The sequence below is a fragment of the Geotrypetes seraphini genome, chromosome 2 (assembly GCF_902459505.1).
Source record: "Geotrypetes seraphini chromosome 2, aGeoSer1.1, whole genome shotgun sequence".
Lineage (NCBI taxonomy): Eukaryota > Metazoa > Chordata > Amphibia > Gymnophiona > Dermophiidae > Geotrypetes > Geotrypetes seraphini.
Window position 1 is genome coordinate 515,064,883 of NC_047085.1, and position 17,553 is coordinate 515,082,435.

A 17,553-nucleotide genomic window follows, 5' to 3' on the forward strand; every position below is an offset into this window, starting at 1 on the left:
ATGCATGTCGGTAACAAAAATCTCATGCATGAATACAGGATGTCTGGGGCGGTACTTAGAGAGACCTCCCAGGAAAAACACTTGGGAGTTCTGATCGACAAGTCGATGAAGCCGTTCGCGCAATGTACAGCGGTGGCGAAAAGGGCGAACAGAATGCTAGGAATGATTAAGAAGGGGATCACAAACAGATTGGATAAGATTATCATGCCACTGTACCAGGCATGGTGTGCCCTCACCTGGAGTACTGCATCCAGCACTGGTCGCCATACATGAAGAAGGACACGGTACTACTCGAAAGGGTCCAGGGAAGAGTGACTAAAATGGTAAAGGGACTGGAGGAGTTGCCGTACAGTGAGAGATTAGAGAAACTGGGCCTCTATTCCCTTGAAAAGAGGAGACTGAGAGGGGACATGATTGAAACATTCAAGATAATGCAGGGAATAAACTTAGTAGATAGGGACAGGTTGTTCACCCTCTCCAAGGTAGAGAGAACGAGAGGGCACTCTCTAAAGTTAAAAGGAGATAGATTCCGTACAAATGTAAGGAAGTTCTTTTCACCCAGAGAGTGGTAGAAAACGAACGCTCTTCCGGAGTCTGTTATAGGGGAAAATACCCTCCAGGGATTCAAGATAAATTTGGACAAGTTCCTGCTACATTGGAATGTATGCAGGTGAGGCTGGACTCATTTAGAGCACTGGTCTTTGACCCGGGGGCCGCTGCGTGAGTGGATTGCTGGGCACGATGGACCACTGGTCTGACCCAGCAGCGGCAATTCTTATGTGCCCTTCCCTTGTTTCAAAGCAGACTGAAAACCCACCTTTTTGATATAGCCTTCAATCCTTAACCCTACTCCTCTACTCTCCATCCCAGCCAGCTGATTAACCGTTCCCCTTAACTCTATCCATGGCATTCTGTTTGTCTCTCTTGCCTGTTTAGATTGTAAACTCTTTCAAAAGGGACTGTTCTTATTCTTTGTGCTCTGTACAATGCTGCATACGTCTGGTAGCTGTAGAAATAATTAATAGTAGTAGAAGTTCGAGCTTTGATAAATGCAATGTTGTAGGGAATTATTGAGAGCAAATGTTCAATTAGCAGAATCGTTGGCGGGAGCTCATGTCTCAAGCCTCCATGTTGCTCAGGTTCTCAGCACCCCCCCCTTATGCCGTTTTAAATTTGATTGGGGATTAAAGCTTTTACCACATTCTGGACATGTAAATGGCCTCTCACTCTCATGGATCTTCTGAAGTCATTTTAAACCTGTTTGATGATAAAAGGTTTCAATCATAATATAAAGCTGTACAATATTTATCTCTCTCGTGGATTATTTTGTGTATTCTTAGATAATCACAGCTTTTATACATAATTGTTTTCCAGTTTTATTGCTGAACTGTTATAGGTCAATATTCAGCGGTGAGCACTGTCTAAAATCTATTTCTTTGAGGCTCATCCCCTCTTCACATCTAAGAAAGTACAGTCTAGACATACATTAAAAGTCAAAATTACCAAAGCTATATAAAAGAGCAGGAAATGCCAATATTGTCTCTCAGGAGTGTCTGCTTGATAGTTGCTCTTTCCGCCACTCCTGGATTTCATATACACCTTTTTTCTATACCTCCTGTATTAATCTTCTTGCATCTCTTTAATGTGATTTTCATTTAGGTTTTTACCACATTCTGACCAGTATATGCTTTTACTCCAGTATGAAATCTCCTGTGCATTATTAAAGCTGACTGTGAACTAAAGCTTTTACCACATTCTGAACAGGTATATGGTTTCTCTCCAGTATGAATCCTATCATGTCTTTTTAAATCATACTGCGTAATAAAGCTTTTACCGCATTCAGAACAAGTATAAGGTTTCTCTCCAGTATGAATCCTCTTGTGCATTCTTAAAGCTGACTGCGAACTAAAGCTTTTACCACATTCTGAACAAGTATAGGGTCTCTCTCCAGTATGAATCGTCTTGTGCACTTTTAAAGTTGAATTCTCAATAAAGCTTTTACCACATTCTGAACAGGTATAGGGTTTCTCTCCAGTATGAATCCTCTCATGAATATTTAAACGTGATTGCCGATTAAAGCTTTTACCACATTCTGAACAGGTATAGGGTTTCTCTCCAGTATGTATCATCTTGTGCATTTTTAAAACTGACTGCGAACTAAAGCTTTTACAACATTCTGAACAGGTATACGGTTTCTCTCCAGTATGAATTCTCTCATGAATATCTAAAAATGATCGCTGATTAAAGGTTTTACCACATTCTGAACAGGTATGGGGTCTCTCTCCAGTATGAATTCTCTTGTGCGTTATTAAATGTGTTTGCTGAGTAAAGCTTTTTCCACATTCTGAACAGGTATAAAGTTTCTTTCTGGTATGAATCCTCTCATGGCTTCTTAAATTAGATTGCTGAGTAAAGCTTTTCCCACATTCTGAACAGGTATAGGGTCTCTCTCCAGTATGACTCGTCTTGTGCACTTTTAAAGTTGAATTCTCATTAAAGCTTTTCCCACATTCTGAACAGGTATAGGGTTTCTCTCCAGTATGAATCCTCTCATGACTATTTAAAAGTGATTGCCTAGTAAAGCTTTTACCACATTCTGAACAGGTATAGGGTCTCTCTCCAGTATGAATCGTCTTGTGCACTTTTAAAGTTGAAATCTGATTAAAGCTTTTACCACATTCTGAACAGGTATAGGGTTTTTCTCCAGTATGAATCATCTTGTGCATTCTTAAAGCTGACTGCGAACTAAAGCTTTTACCACATTCTGAACAGGTATGTGGTTTCTCCCCAGTATGAATCCTTGCGTGTTTTTTAAAATCATATTGACGAATAAAGGTTTTATCACATTCTGAACAGGTATAGGGTTTCTCCCCAGTATGAATCTTCTTGTGCCTTTTTAAAGCTGAAGAATAACTGTATCTTTTCCCACATTCTGAACAGGTATATGGTTTCTCTCCAGTATGACTCCTCTTGTGCGTTTTCAAAACTGAGGGATGATTATATTTTTTACCACATTCTGTACAGTTATACAGTCCCTTTCCGGTATGAATCCTCTCATGGCTTCTTAAATTTGATTGGTGATTAAAACTTTTGCCACATTCTGAACAGGTATATGGTTTCTCTCTAGTATGAATTCTCCTATGTATTATTAAATGTGATTGCTGATTAAAACTTTTGCCACATTCTGAACAGGTATATGGTTTCTCTCCAGTATGAATTCTCCTGTGTATTATTAAATGTGATTGCTGATTAAATCTTTTACCACATTCTGGACAAGTATACTGTCTCTTTCCAGTATGAATCCTCTCATGGCTTCTTAAGCTTGATTGGTGATTAAAACTTTTGCCACATTCTGGACATGTAAATGGCCTCTCACTCTTATGGATCCTCTGAAGACTGTTTAAACCTATTTGATGATATAAAAATTTTTTTTAGTGTTACAAAGATGTAGAATGTTTCTCTTCCATTTGGATTATTTTGTACATTCTTAGATACGATATAAAACCTTTGATACAGCTTTTCTTAAGTGATTAATTTTACTCCTGCTTGTATTAACCGTTTAATTGACAGACCCAGAAAAGGTTTTTTTTTAACATAACTTGATGTTGAACGAGAGCAACAATGCCAAAGAAAGGGTTAATTGTTACGGATCAATATTCAGTTGGGGCAATTAACATTTTTTATACAGCTGATAACTTAGAACTACATTAGTCCCAGACAGTCAACACTGGGCCATATCTGGGCACCGGCATTAAAAATCTGGTTCCCAAATAGCTAACTGGACACAGGACTGGTCTTACTTGCCCAGTTAGCTATGCGGTTAACAGCACTGAATGTCGCCACTGTACATCCGCATCATTTCAGGGTCTGACCTGACTCCATCACTGCCTGGATCGTGCTGGGATGGTCAGCGCTGCTACTGCTGCTTGTATGATGGACCATTTCCTAGTGATCCTTTTACCTGTCATTACAATAAACTCTCTTGTTTTTCCATTATTTCCTCATCCTCCTCTGTACCTAAAGCCTTCGTGATGACACCAGGCTCTGAGCCATCTATTGAAGATCTCACTATTTCCTACTCTTCCCTCTCCTTTTCCATATGTAGGCAGTACTTCCGAAAAAGCTACAGTCTTTCCAAAAAGGTTTCAACCCCTCTCCTGGCTCCCGAAAAGCTTTCTGAACCACAAGTGGGGTATTGCTGGTAGGTCATTGTACCCAAATGGATAACAACTCAGCCTTAGAATTCCTAGATTCTTCCCTAATTAGAGATAATATTTGTTTGGGATTCCTGGAAGCCGAGGATCCTGGGAGACACTTCACTATTTTTGGCTCCTTGACTTGTGTTCCAAGGTTAATGCCGCTGATGATGGAATCTCCTAACAGCAACAATTTTCTGGAATGAGCTTTCTAGTGCTTTTCTTCTGGAGTTACCTTCACTGGTTCTGATTCCATCTCAATTCTTGACTATTGGGCTGTCTATATATTATTCTCCCAATTACACTGGCTGCCTATCGCTTAGAGAAGACATTTCAAGATCCTGATTCTGACCTTCAGAGCACTTAGAGAGGGGATCCCGGACTATCTGGCAAAGGAAAGCATACCCTATGTGCTGGGGCGAACACTTTGCTCCCTTGATGACCATCGGCTGGCCAGACCATCTCTCTCCTGGGTCACTGGGACTCTAGAAGAAATGATGCTTTTTTAATTTCATGCCCCCATTTTGGGGCATGCTTTGCCCCTGGGGCATCTTTGTGAACTCTCGTTAGGTCAGTTCAAAGTTAACCTTAAGACTCATTTGTTTTTGAAAGCTTTTTCTTAAAATTTTTAAGGACGGCTGGAGCTGGGCAGAAATCACTAGGTCCTATGTCCCATTTTTTTCCCAGTATATCTGAACCTTTTCTGTTATTTCTAACTTTCTGGATTTTTTATTAATTATTTTGCAATCATCTAACTTGGCAAATCTACAACTACAGCCAAAGTATAATGAATCAACAAACATTTTCAGCAGAATAGCAGCTGTTGGTCCACTCAGCGTGATCTAAGCCATGGGCAGCTTTTCCTCCTGCTTAAAACTTGCTTTTCCCAACTTCAGTATATGGTCATGATTATTTTTGGGATCTTCATTAGGAAATTCTTCCAATTAGGAGATTTCGTGTATTTGGTAGTTTTCCTAGTGTGTTCCCTGGTGTGGAATTAAAAGGGATGGCAATGACATGGAAAAGTCCAGGACATATCCCACGTCATTAAACTAAAGCAAGCAGAAAAAAAGACATTTGGTGTCTTTTGCAAATCCTGCACACGTGTGACCCACTGGAGCACCATCAGAAATAGGGCCCCTTTTTTCATAAGAGTGTGCTACATTTCCAAATAGTTCACACTCTTGGTGATATTGCTCCTGAAATGAAAATGAAGAGGAACTAACATTAAATGACCCCTAGGAGCTAATTATTTGATACAGTCACTACACGTAAAAGGTTTCCCTTCAGCATGCATTCTCTGCTATATTTCAGGTTCACCTTTCGTTTGGAGCCTTTTCTACACTGACAACACAAAAAGGGTTTCACCCTGGGGTGGATTCTCTTGGGCAACAAGAAATGATATATCTTACCAAGGCTTTCTCCAGTGGATTTCTTCCCTTTCCTCTCTTCCTGGTGGAGTTGAAAAGCCATTTGGTCACTGTTTTTATTTCGCAAGGGTCTCTCTTCTCTCGGGTGTCTCTGGAGCTCAGGGATGTTTGTGAGTTCCCCGTCACTTTTCTCACCCTCAGTGACTGCATCCAGGGAGTCTCTTGCAGGGTCTCTTGGCTTCTTCTCCGATTCCTGTTGATAATTCCTTGTGTTTTCACTCTCATTCCTCTGGGAAATATTCTCACAGACATTTCTTGGTTGGCTTGGGATGGGTTCAATTTCCAAAAGCCACTTTTCTTGATTCTCCTCCCTTTTCGTCTCCTGAATCTGCTGGATAGAAACAAAAGACGGTAATCGTGGAGCACTAGTAATAATCAAGAAACACAATTTTCTAGGCTCACAGAAGTACATGGGATTTCTGATGTTAAGAAAATTCCGCAATAAGCCTTCAAACCTCTCTCTCTTTTTTAAAAAAAGAGAAGTTATGAAACTAATTTTCCAACTAGCAATAAACCTAAAGGGAAAAATAACAATTAAAGAAAGGTGTAACAGCAGCAAATACAGCCCACGAACACATCAAAACAGGAACTGAGCCACCCACAACTACAGCCAAAGTCTTGATCCCGCCTACAACAACCTCCGATCGCATGTTCCTTTTCTCAAGGAAAATTCTAGAGCTGCCTAGGATCCAAAAATATATAAACTTTTTTTTTTTTTTTTAATAATTTTATTTATTAATTTTCCATTCTTACAACAACTGAATTACAATTAATATAATTAAATATTATATATCATTGTATCTATCATCAATACATCCAGACTTATAAACATTATATATTATAAATTATATATAATCATAAATTATAATTCCCTCCCCTTTCTCCCAATTCATATTTCCAAAAATTATATATATCCCTCCCCATTCCTATATAATTACTATCAATGTGCCAAGAAGTCTAATCACTAGAATAATTAGTCAATGGTTGCCAAATTTTTTCAAAATTGTGAAGATTCCCTTGTAATGCTAATACTTTTTCCATTTTGTAGATGTGACAAACAGAGTTCCACCAGAACGTATAATTCAGTTTAGTATAATCCTTCCAATTTTGAGTGATTTGTTGCATGGCGACTCCTGTCAATATTAATAGCAGCTTGTTATTATTTGCTGAAATCGGACTCTGAGTTCGCATTGCAGTGCCAAATAGTATGGTATCATATGAGAGTCCTACATGATTTTCTAATAATTTGTTAATTTGGGGCCAAATCAAATTCCAGAAAGCATTTACACAGGGACAGAAAAAAATTAAGTGATCTAACGTCCCTACTTCTATTTTACAATGCCAGCATCTATTGGATCTAGTACTATCTATTTTTTGCAAGCGCGTAGGGGTCCATAACACTCTATGTAACAAGAACATCCATGTTTGATTCATAGATGCTGACCTTGTAGATCTTAATCTCCAGGACCAAAATCGTGGCCATTGAGACGCAGAAATTGTCTGTCCAATCTCAATACTCCAAATATCCCTAAGACCAGTTTTCTTTTTTTTATTTAAAAATCCATATATTAATTTATACCATTTTGCGGCTTGGTGACCCAAAAAATCCGTCTGGAAACATAAAACCTGCAGACTATAATGAGTAGTAAGATTTTTCCATTCAGGGAACCCTTCCTGAATGGCCTGCTTCAATTGCATCCATTTAAAATATTGTGTTTTATTTAAACCAAATTTATTTTGCAATTGTGAAAAACTAAGCAGAGAACCTTCAGAAATGACATCATTCAAAGTTCGTATTCCTGCAATAATCCAATGTTTCCAGATGATCTTAAATCCGCCAATTTTGATCCTGGAGTTTGCCCAAATAGATTGATTTAGTGATTTATTCATTGGTTCTGGTGATAGATTACTGATATATCTTAATGTTTTCCAAGTATCTAATAAAATTCTGTTATCTTTATATCTTTTAGGCATTGTTATACTAATTAAATGTTCTAAATGTAATGGGAGAACTAGAAAAGGCTCCCAAACCCCAAGATAAAAAACTGTAATCGGGGGTAGAGACCACTACACAAAGAGAGGGGAAGGAACTAACGTGTTCCTACAAATAACCTTAAGAAAGAATAACTGAAAATTATAAAGAGAGCCCTCAGTCACACAGCCACCTCCCACAGGAGGCAAAGGCTGTCACTGGCTTACACCAACAGGTGTCAACTGTGAAACATCCTAGGGCTCTCTTAGTGAAATTTAGTGCAAAATAACACAAACGGTGCTTAAAGTGCTTTTTATTTTGAATTTTTAAATTCCCCACGCTATGTGAGTAGTCTCTACCCCTGATACAGGGGGATTAGAAAAAACAAGTGTCCAATTTCAACCAGCGAAAAGAATGAAGGTACTTAGCTTCTTCAGAAAGGCGAACAGCGTATCACCACAGTCCTACGGGACAGCCAGTGACAGCCTTTGCCTCCTGTGGGAGGTGGCTGTGTGACTGAGGGCTCTCTTTATAATTTTCAGTTATTCTTTCTTAAGGTTATTTGTAGGAACACGTTAGTTCCTTCCCCTCTCTTTGTGTAGTGGTCTCTACCCCCGATTACAGTTTTTTATCTTGGGGTTTGGGAGCCTTTTCTAGTTCTTCGATTATTGTAGCTCCCATTTCTTTTCGGGTTTTTTCAGTTTCTGCTAAATGTAATGGGAACAGGAGCCGCCATTCTAGATATAACCAATCTGGTACATTCTCCATGAGATCTGGGAGGATCCAATACATACCCTGTCTTAGAATATAGGCTTGATGGTACCTATAAAAATTTGGAAAATTTACCCCTCCCTCCATAATTGGTCTTTGTAATGATACTAAAGCAATTCTGGGTCTTTTCCCAAACCAAACAAATTTTGTAAGAATATTATTTAATTTTTTATAAAAGGACCCCTGAAAAAATATTGGTATTATACTCATTTGATAACAAACCACAGGCAAAATCATCATTTTAATTGTTTGAACTCTTCCCCACCATGAAAGATGTAAAGGATTCCATTGTTCACACATTTCAGTTATTTTTTTCAATAAAAGTTTTTCATTTTCTTTAATTGTATCATCAATTGTATTTTTGATCATAATTCCTAAATATTTTAATCCTTCCTCTTTCCAAATAAATGAATATGAATCAAATAGTCCTTTGGTACAGTGAACATTAATTGGAAGAATTTCCGATTTACTCCAATTAATTTTATATCCAGAAAATTTTCCAAATTTTTCTAAAAGATTAAGTAAACTTGGAATAGTATTCTCCGGTTCTCTTAAATATAATAAAATATCATCTGCATATGCAGAAAGTTTATATTCCCAGTAAGAGAATGGGATTCCCTTTATCTCCTTAGTTTGATTAATTGCAATTAATAAGGGTTCTAGAACAACATCAAAAAGTAAGGGAGACAAAGGACATCCTTGTCTAACTCCCCTTTGCAAGTTAAATCTTTCTGATAAATTGTTATTTATAAATAATCTTGCACCAGGAGAGCTATACAAAGTCTGAATCATTTTAATAAAACCGGAACCAATTCCAAACCATTCCAGAGCTTGATACATAAAATTCCATTCCACTCTATCAAATGCTTTTTCTGCATCTAAAGATACCATAAAAGCTGGATCATTCATAGTTTTTGCTAAATTTAAAGAGTGAAATGCTAATCTAGTATTATGTGATGAATGTCTTTTAGCAATAAATCCTGTTTGGTGTACATCAATAATGAAAGGAAGAGCTTTTGCCAATCTTATTGCTAGTACTTTAGCAATCAATTTTCCATCTACATTTAATAAAGAAATAGGCCTGTAGTTTGAAACCAAAGTAGGATCCTTGTTTGGTTTTGGTAAGACAATAATTAGTGAATCAGCCATAGTACCTGATATGTTTCCATTATTCATTTGATATTGATATAAATTTAATAAATATGGTAAAATAATGTTTTGAAATGATTTATAAAATTCAACAGTATAACCATCATCACCCGGAGCGGATCCAACTCTAAGAGACTTCAATGCTGATTCTATTTCTTTTAAAGATATAGGTTCTTCTAAACTTCTTTTTATATGATCTGGAACATTTGGTCCAATAAATGAATTTAAAAAATTTAGTCCATCTTGTTCTTTATTTTCATATGATTCAGAAGAATATAGATCTTTATAAAAATCAAGAAACTGTGTTAAAATGTCTTTATTGCTAGTGTGTGTATTACCTTGTATATCTTTTATTGCAATAATCTTGGATTTTCTTTTTTTTGCTTTAAGAAAATTTGCTAATAAACTTCCAGCTTTATTTGAATTTCCGTAAAATTGAACTTGTCTATTAAATATATCTTTCCTCACAAATTGAGAAGAAATCTCATTATATTTAACTTTTAGTTTTAATAATTCTTGTAATGTATTATTTTCCCATTTCTCAATTAATTTATTTTCTAATAATTTAATTTGTTTTTCTATCTCAAGAAATTGTATTTTATGTTGTTTATTAATGTATGCTGAATATGAAATAATATTTCCTCTCATTGTTGCTTTAAAAGCATCCCATAAGATCTCAGCATTAATATTATCCAAATCATTAATTTGAAAGAATTCTTGCATTTTTAATTTAAAATTTTCCAGAAAATTTGAATCCGCTAATAAAGTATTATTAAATCTCCAAATTAAGTTGAAGTGTTCAATATCAAGATTTTGAAGATTAATCCACACACCAGCATGATCTGATATTATAATGGGATCTATTACTGCTTTTAATACACGCTGCGCTATGTTATTAGAAACAAATATATAATCAATTCGTGAAAAGGATTTATGGACCTGAGAACAAAAAGAAAATTCTTGATCATTAAAATGAAGAATACGCCATATATCTACTAAATCACAGGATTGAATCAAATTATCTAAGCCTAATGATTTCATAATTCTACTTGGTCTTTTATCCAAAATTGGATCCATTACAGCATTGAAATCCCCTGCTACTATTAAATTAGATGTAGCCAATGGTAAAAGTAGTTGTTGAATTTTTTTGAAAAACTCCGTTTGATTTGTATTAGGAGCATATAAATTAAATAAATTCAGGGTTGTATTTCCCAGAACCATTTCGATATGCACCCATCTACCTAAGGGATCATAGTTTATTAATTTGAAATCTGCATTACATTTTTTGTTTATTAGAACAGCCACTCCAGCTTTTTTCTTTAAAGCCGGTGCAAATAAACATTTAGAAATCCATCCCCCAGATAATTTTTTAGATTCAATTTCAGAAAGATGCGTCTCTTGAATGAAGTAAATGTCCGCATTTTGATTTTTAAGGAACGATAATAATTTCTTCTTCTTAATAGGATGATTTAAACCATTGACATTTATAGAATAAAGTTTTATATCCATCTATTTCATAATCAAATTTTAACCAATATTCTATGATATTTTACATGATTAGATCTTAGCACATTCAATATATATTGATACCCTTTCCCTCCCTTTATTTTCCCTCCCCATCCACCCATTATCATTGTCTGACCTGGAACACACATTGGTCATGCAAAACCTAAAACCCCTCCCCCAGGCAACTAATATTGTCACTATATTATTTAAAACATATCTCTAAATTCAATACATTCCATATATCTTTACCTACCCTATATTTATTTATCCTTTCATTTAAAAAAACCCATTATATATTTATAATTTGTATCAATTTTATCTATATAATTTTATGAATATAATAAGAATTATATGTAATTGATTCATAAAATTATATTCATATCTTGCGTATAATTAAAATAATATTCTTTTAATAAATTAACATATTTCAAATTTAATTCTCATTCTCTATATATTAATTATTCATCATGTAAATTAAATATATCCATTTCTATAAAAGTATTAATAATAATATTAATAAATACATTTTCATACATCATCTTCAATAAATGAATTTTATAATTAATTCCTATTTTATAAATATCTCTCATTCAAGTAATCAAATCCTTCTCTTTATATCAATTTTTTTTTTTTTCCCCTTTTATTTCTTTCAGTTGATATTAGTTTTAGCATTAATAAATATAGATGGAATAATACTATAAATAATTTGAATTCTATTAAAATATAATTATATCATAGCATCGAATATATTTATAATATTTGAAACAAAAATTATAAAACTGTTAAAAATATGTCATTCAATTATTAATCTTTGTTAATATTAGTATTTATAAATATGAGTGGAATAATTCTATATATAATTATTTTTATTTCATACTCTCCAATATATTATAATAATTGAGTCAAATCCTATCAAATGTTTCAGAAATGTTCTTTTCATTCAGTAAATATAATTTTCTTCTTCCTTTTTTAATCATCTTTTTTGCTTCCAATTATTTTCATTAGCTGAACATTTCCTTTATTCTGTTTTATCATGTAGACATTGGTTCTTCTTGTGTCAAAAATTCTTTCAGTTTTTCAGGATCTTGAAAATACATAGATTTATTCCCAGTGGATACTCTCATTGTAGACGGATAGTATAGACCATACATGTAGCCCTTTTCTTTTAATTGCTGTCTGAATGTGAGGAATTGTTTCCTTATATTTGCAGTATATTTAGCAAAATCAGGAACCAAGATCAATTTAGATCCTTTATAGTTTAGGTTTTTATTTGCTTTTGCCACTTTTAAGATCTCTAATGCTTGTTGGTATCTTAATACTTTGAAGATCAAGGGTCTAGGAGCTGCCTGGTTTGTTGGTTTTCTTGTGGGGATTCTGTGGGCACGTTCTATCTCTAACGGCCATTTAGAATTTAGCTGCAGCAGTTTAGGCAAAAGATTTTCCAAAAACTGTATAGGGTCCCCTCCTTCAAGATTTTCAGCTAAACCAAGAATTCTAATATTCTTTCTTTTTCCTCGATTCTCCATATCGATCAGTTGATTTTTTAAGGCTGTAACTTCTTTCTTTTCCTCTTCACATTTTTGTGTAAAAGTTTCCAACTGCCCGATTCTTTCTTCTATCACAGACATTCTCTGCCTGTCAGTTTGGATCTCCTGTTTCAGATTGAGCAGCTCCTCCTTAACTTCTGATATTTTGTTGGCATTATCAGTCAACATTAATTTGATTTTAAATAATTCCGTCATGATGTCCGATTTTTCATTAAGTTCCTCAACTTCCAGCGGGATTGGTACACTCGACGGCGACACGGGAGTTACCTTTGACCTTTTTGCCGAAACTCCCGATGTACATGGCTTTTCATTCTTTCCTTGTCTCGTCGCAGCCATCTCCGACGTTGATTTTTATTATTTTTAAGTCGGGCGAGCAAAGTAAACAGTTTTATTTTATTCAGTTTGTTGCCTGGAATCAGGGAGCGCCGCGGTTAAGCTGCCATGTCGTGCGCGCTCCAAGCCACGCCCCCCAATATATAAACTTTTTATTTTAAAAGCAAGTCTAATAGTTACAAGAGAACTCCAGAAAGAAGATACTCCCAAAGAAAGTGCAAGAAAAGTTTTAAACCTAAGCATGTTATTTGCCAGTCTGGGTTTTGAAAATCATTTTCCAATATTCATTTATTAAGTATACTTGATATATTGCCTTCTGTTAGGGAGCAAACAACATAGTTTACAATGAAAGATTAGGTTCTTACCTCTGCAAATCTTTTTTCTTGTACAATCCCTCTTTATTCTGGACTGCTGCTGGGACATAACAGAGCAGTCCCAAAATATCAGGGGGGACCGATGAGCCCATCACTAGAACCAAAGCCCCAAAAGCAGCATCCTGCTTTGCTGCCACATCAATCCGGCAAAACTTATTAAATGTATGCAGATGGATAGGCAAATGGCTAGAGAACAGAAAACAGAGAGTGGGCATAAATGGGAAGTTCTCAGAATGGGAAAAAGTGACTAGCGGTGTACCCCAGGGCTCGGTACTTGTGCCCATCTTATTTAATATTTTCATAAATGACCTAGAAGAAGGAACATCCAGTGAAATCATCAAGTTTGCAGATGACACAAAGCTATGCCGGGCAATCAGATCGCAGAAGGACAGCGAGGAACTCCAGAGCGACTTGAATCAATTGGAGAAGTGGGCAGATAAATGGCAGATGAATTTTACTATGGAAAAATGCAAAGTGATGCATTTAGGCAGAAAAAATAAAGATCACAAGTATAGTATGTCAGGTGTAACTCTGGGAAAGACCGAACAGGAAAAGGACCTGGATGTGCTGATAGATAGGACCCTGAAACCATTGGTGCAACGTGCGGCAGCAGCGAAGAAAGCAAATAGAATGCTAGGCATGATAAAGAAGGGAATTACGAGTAGATCAGAGAAAGTTATAATACCGATCTACAGAGCCATGGTCAGACCACACCTGGAATACTGCGTCCAGCAGTGGTCTCCATACCTAAAGAAGGATATAAAACTGCTAGAGAGGTGCAGAGACGAGCAACGAAGCTAGTGAAAGGTATGGAGAACCTTGACTACGAGGAACGACTTAGGAGACTGGGGTTGTTCTCCCTTGAGAAGAGGAGACTCCGAGGGGATCTGATCGAGACTTTCAAAATACTGAAAGGATTTGACAAAATGGAGCAGGGAAAGCAGTTATTTACAATGTCCAATGTGACACGGACAAGAGGACATAGACTGAAGCTGAGGGGGGACAGGTCCAGGACAAATATCAGGAAGTTCTGTTTCTTTTTTTTTTTTTTAAATTTGTTTATCATTTTACACAAAAAGTTCCCAAGCATTATATCTTGTACAGTAAGATTGTATCCTAATACATATATAATAAGAAGAAACATATAACATATTTTCTTACACTTAAGCAATCTATAGTCCCCAATCTTGAATCCAAGATTTTCAAAGAGTGACTTACAAATTAAAAAGAAAATAACAATAATAAGCTAATCAAAGTGGCTGAAAATCAAAGGGAGTTTTCTAATCATGAGTCAGTTATTATTCCAGTTGTTCTTTCTTTCTCAAGACGTTTCAAAGCCACAAAATTTGTTAGGTGCATTGGATCAAAGAAAACATATTTATCTACACCATGAAGAACAATACATTTACAGGGAAATCTAAGAAAAAACTTTCCCCCCACTGAAATTACTCCTGGTTTTAACAATAAGAACTGCCTTCTCCGTTTTTGAGTCTCTTTGGTAACATCAGGAAAAATCTGTACTTTTTGTCCCAGGAACTCTTTAGTTCTATTTTTAAAGAACAACTTCATAATCCAATTCTTATCTGGTGCTAAAGCAACTGTAGCTAACAATGTTGCTGGTGTGATCAAATTCTTTGTAGAAGATTCCAATAAAATGGATATATCCAATTGTGGTTCCTGCTGATCTTGATTACCCAATTGCTGTTCCATTTTTCTAACAGACAAATAATATACTTGGGAAAAGGGCGGAATTAATTCCTCAGAAACTGAAAAAACTTCCAAAAAGTATTTCTTTAACATTTCCCTAGGTGTCATAGATAAGACCCTAGGGAAATTTAGGAATCTTAAATTATTGGCTCGCTGGCCATTTTCAATCATTTGCAATTTCCGCCTAATATTCACACAATCTTTAACCACTGTTTCTTGCACTTGTTTAACCTCAGTTATTTCAAGTTCATTTTTTTCCAACTTTGTTTTAGTTAAAGTCATATCCACTTGTATTTTATTTAATTCTTGTGGGGCCTCCACGTGTGCAGAGCACCGGACTTGATGGACCCAGGGTCTGATCCGGAGATGGCAATTCTTATGTTCTTATGACCAGATAGCCGCTCTGCAAATCTCTTCAGACGAAACCACAGTGGATTCGGCTCAAGAAGAAGACATTCCTCTAGTGGAGAGAGCCCTCACCCCGAGGGGGGACTTTTTCACCGCCACTACGGAAATGGCAACACAAATCCATCTGGAAATGGTAGCCTTAGAGGCGGGCCTACTCTGACAAGCAGGACCCGAAAGATTGTCCGAGAGGCGAAAATCATTGGTGACCTCCAAATAACGCAGAAGACGATGACGACGGACGTCCAGGGACCGCAAGATTCTGTCCTTTGACCCTGAGGGAACAAATATCAGGAAGTTATGTTTCACGCAGACACCTGGACTGCTCTCCCAGAGGAAGTAAAGCACAGTTACTTACCGTAACAGGTGTTATCCAGGGACAGCAGGCAGATATTCTCACATGTGGGTGACGTCATCCACGGAGCCCCAGCGCGGACAGCTTTTCAAGCAAACTTGATTGAAGTTTCAAGTTTGCACACTGCACCACGCATGTGTGTGCCTTCCTGATCCACTAGAGGGCGCATACCCTCCTCATGGTCCTCAGTTCAGATAGCTAGCAAAGAAGCCAACCTCGGGGAGGCGGGCGGGTTGTGAGAATATCTGCCTGCTGTCCCTGGATAACACCTGTTACGGTAAGTAACTGTGCTTTATCCCAGGACAAGCAGGCAGCATATTCTCACATGTGGGTGACCTCCAAGCTAACCAAAAAGGGACGGAGGGAAGTTGGCAATACAAGAAAACAGATTACGCAAAACCGACTGGCCAAACCGGCCGTCGCTCCTGGACAGAGTATCCAGGCAGTAGTGGGAGGTGAAAGTATGAACCGAAGACCAAGTGGCAGCCTTGCAAATCTCCTCGATAGGCGTCGACCTGAGGAAAGCTACAGAAGCCGCCATCGCTCGGACTTTATGTCCCGTGACTCGACATTGCAGCGCGAGACCAGCCTGAGCGTAGCAAAAGGAAAAACAAGCAGCCAACCAGTTGGACAAGGTGCGCTTGGAAACTGGGCGTCCCAACCAATTAGGGTCGAAGGACAAAAAGAATTGAGGAACCGTCCAAGGAGACTGAGTGCGTTGAAGACAAAAAGCCAACGCCCTCTGACAGTCAATTGTGTGAAGCGCCACCTCGCTAGGAGGCGAGTGGGGCTTCGGAAAAAAGACCGGAAGAACAATGGAAAGATCGAAAGGAAAGTCCGAAACCACCCTGGACAAGAACTGGGGTTGAGTACGCAGGACCACCGTGTCATGATGAAATACAGGAAAAGACGGGTCCGCAACCAGAGCTTGCAGCTCACTGACTCTGCGAGCAGACGTGAGAGCAACCAGGAAACCCACCTGCCAGGTGAAGTAATTCAAAAGAGCTTCATCAATGGAATCAAATGGAGGTATCACCAATTGAGCCAGGAACACACAAAGATCCCAAACCACCGGAGGGATGTACAATGAAGAAATCCCTCATAAAACGGGAAACCATCTGGTGGACGGAGAGCAGCGTCCCATTTAGCGGCCGAAGAAAGGCAGCAAAAGCACAGAGGTGGACTCGAATAGATGTAGATTTGAGACCAGACCGAGACAAGTGCAACAGAAAATCCAGCACTGAAGGCAAGGAGGCAGAGAGCGAATCCATGCGGTGCTCAGCACACCACTCAGCAAATCAGGACCATATCTGGGAAAAGCATTGCCGAGTGGAGATCTTTCGAGAGGCCTCGAGAACACCCCCACCGACTGAGAGAAACAGAAGGAGGGAGGCACGTTGCGAGGAACCAAGCTGATAAGTGTAGAGACTGCAGATTGGAATGCAACAGAAACCGCAACACTGAGACAGCGGAGACGGGAACATAGGTAGAAGCTGAGTCTCCCTGACACGCTGGAGGAGCAGGGAGAACCATGGCCGCCAGGGCCACAGAGGAGCCATCAAGATCCTGGTGGCGCAGACCGACAGGAGGTGTATCAAAGACCCGAGAATCAGAGTAAAGGGAGGGAACGCATAGAGGAACCTGCCCATTCCATCGAGAAGGCAAGCATCCTCCTCGATGCGAACCCAGGAGAGCATCCTCGAGCAATATCGAGGCAACCAGTGAGTGAGGGGCGAAGCGAACAGAACTACCTGTTGGGTTCCCCACCGAACAACCACATGCCGCAGAGTCCGAGAATGGAGCAACCA

At 37.8% G+C, this 17,553-nt stretch overlaps 1 protein-coding gene and 1 pseudogene across 1 annotated transcript in view; both read right to left on the minus strand.

Annotated features, from left to right (window-relative positions):
• Positions 1–17,553, minus strand: part of LOC117355241 — a 239,152-nt pseudogene that overhangs the window by 59,860 nt on the left and 161,739 nt on the right.
• LOC117355244 (oocyte zinc finger protein XlCOF6-like) overlaps positions 1,002–17,553 on the minus strand; it is a 91,245-nt gene continuing 74,693 nt past the window's right edge. The window contains exons 5-6 of the mRNA XM_033933535.1: positions 5,609–5,957; positions 1,002–3,406 (exon numbers count right to left, since the gene is read on the minus strand). Coding sequence (XP_033789426.1) covers positions 1,656–3,406; positions 5,609–5,957 — 2,100 coding nt within the window. The 3' untranslated portion in view covers positions 1,002–1,655. The remainder of the gene's footprint in view (positions 3,407–5,608; positions 5,958–17,553) is intronic.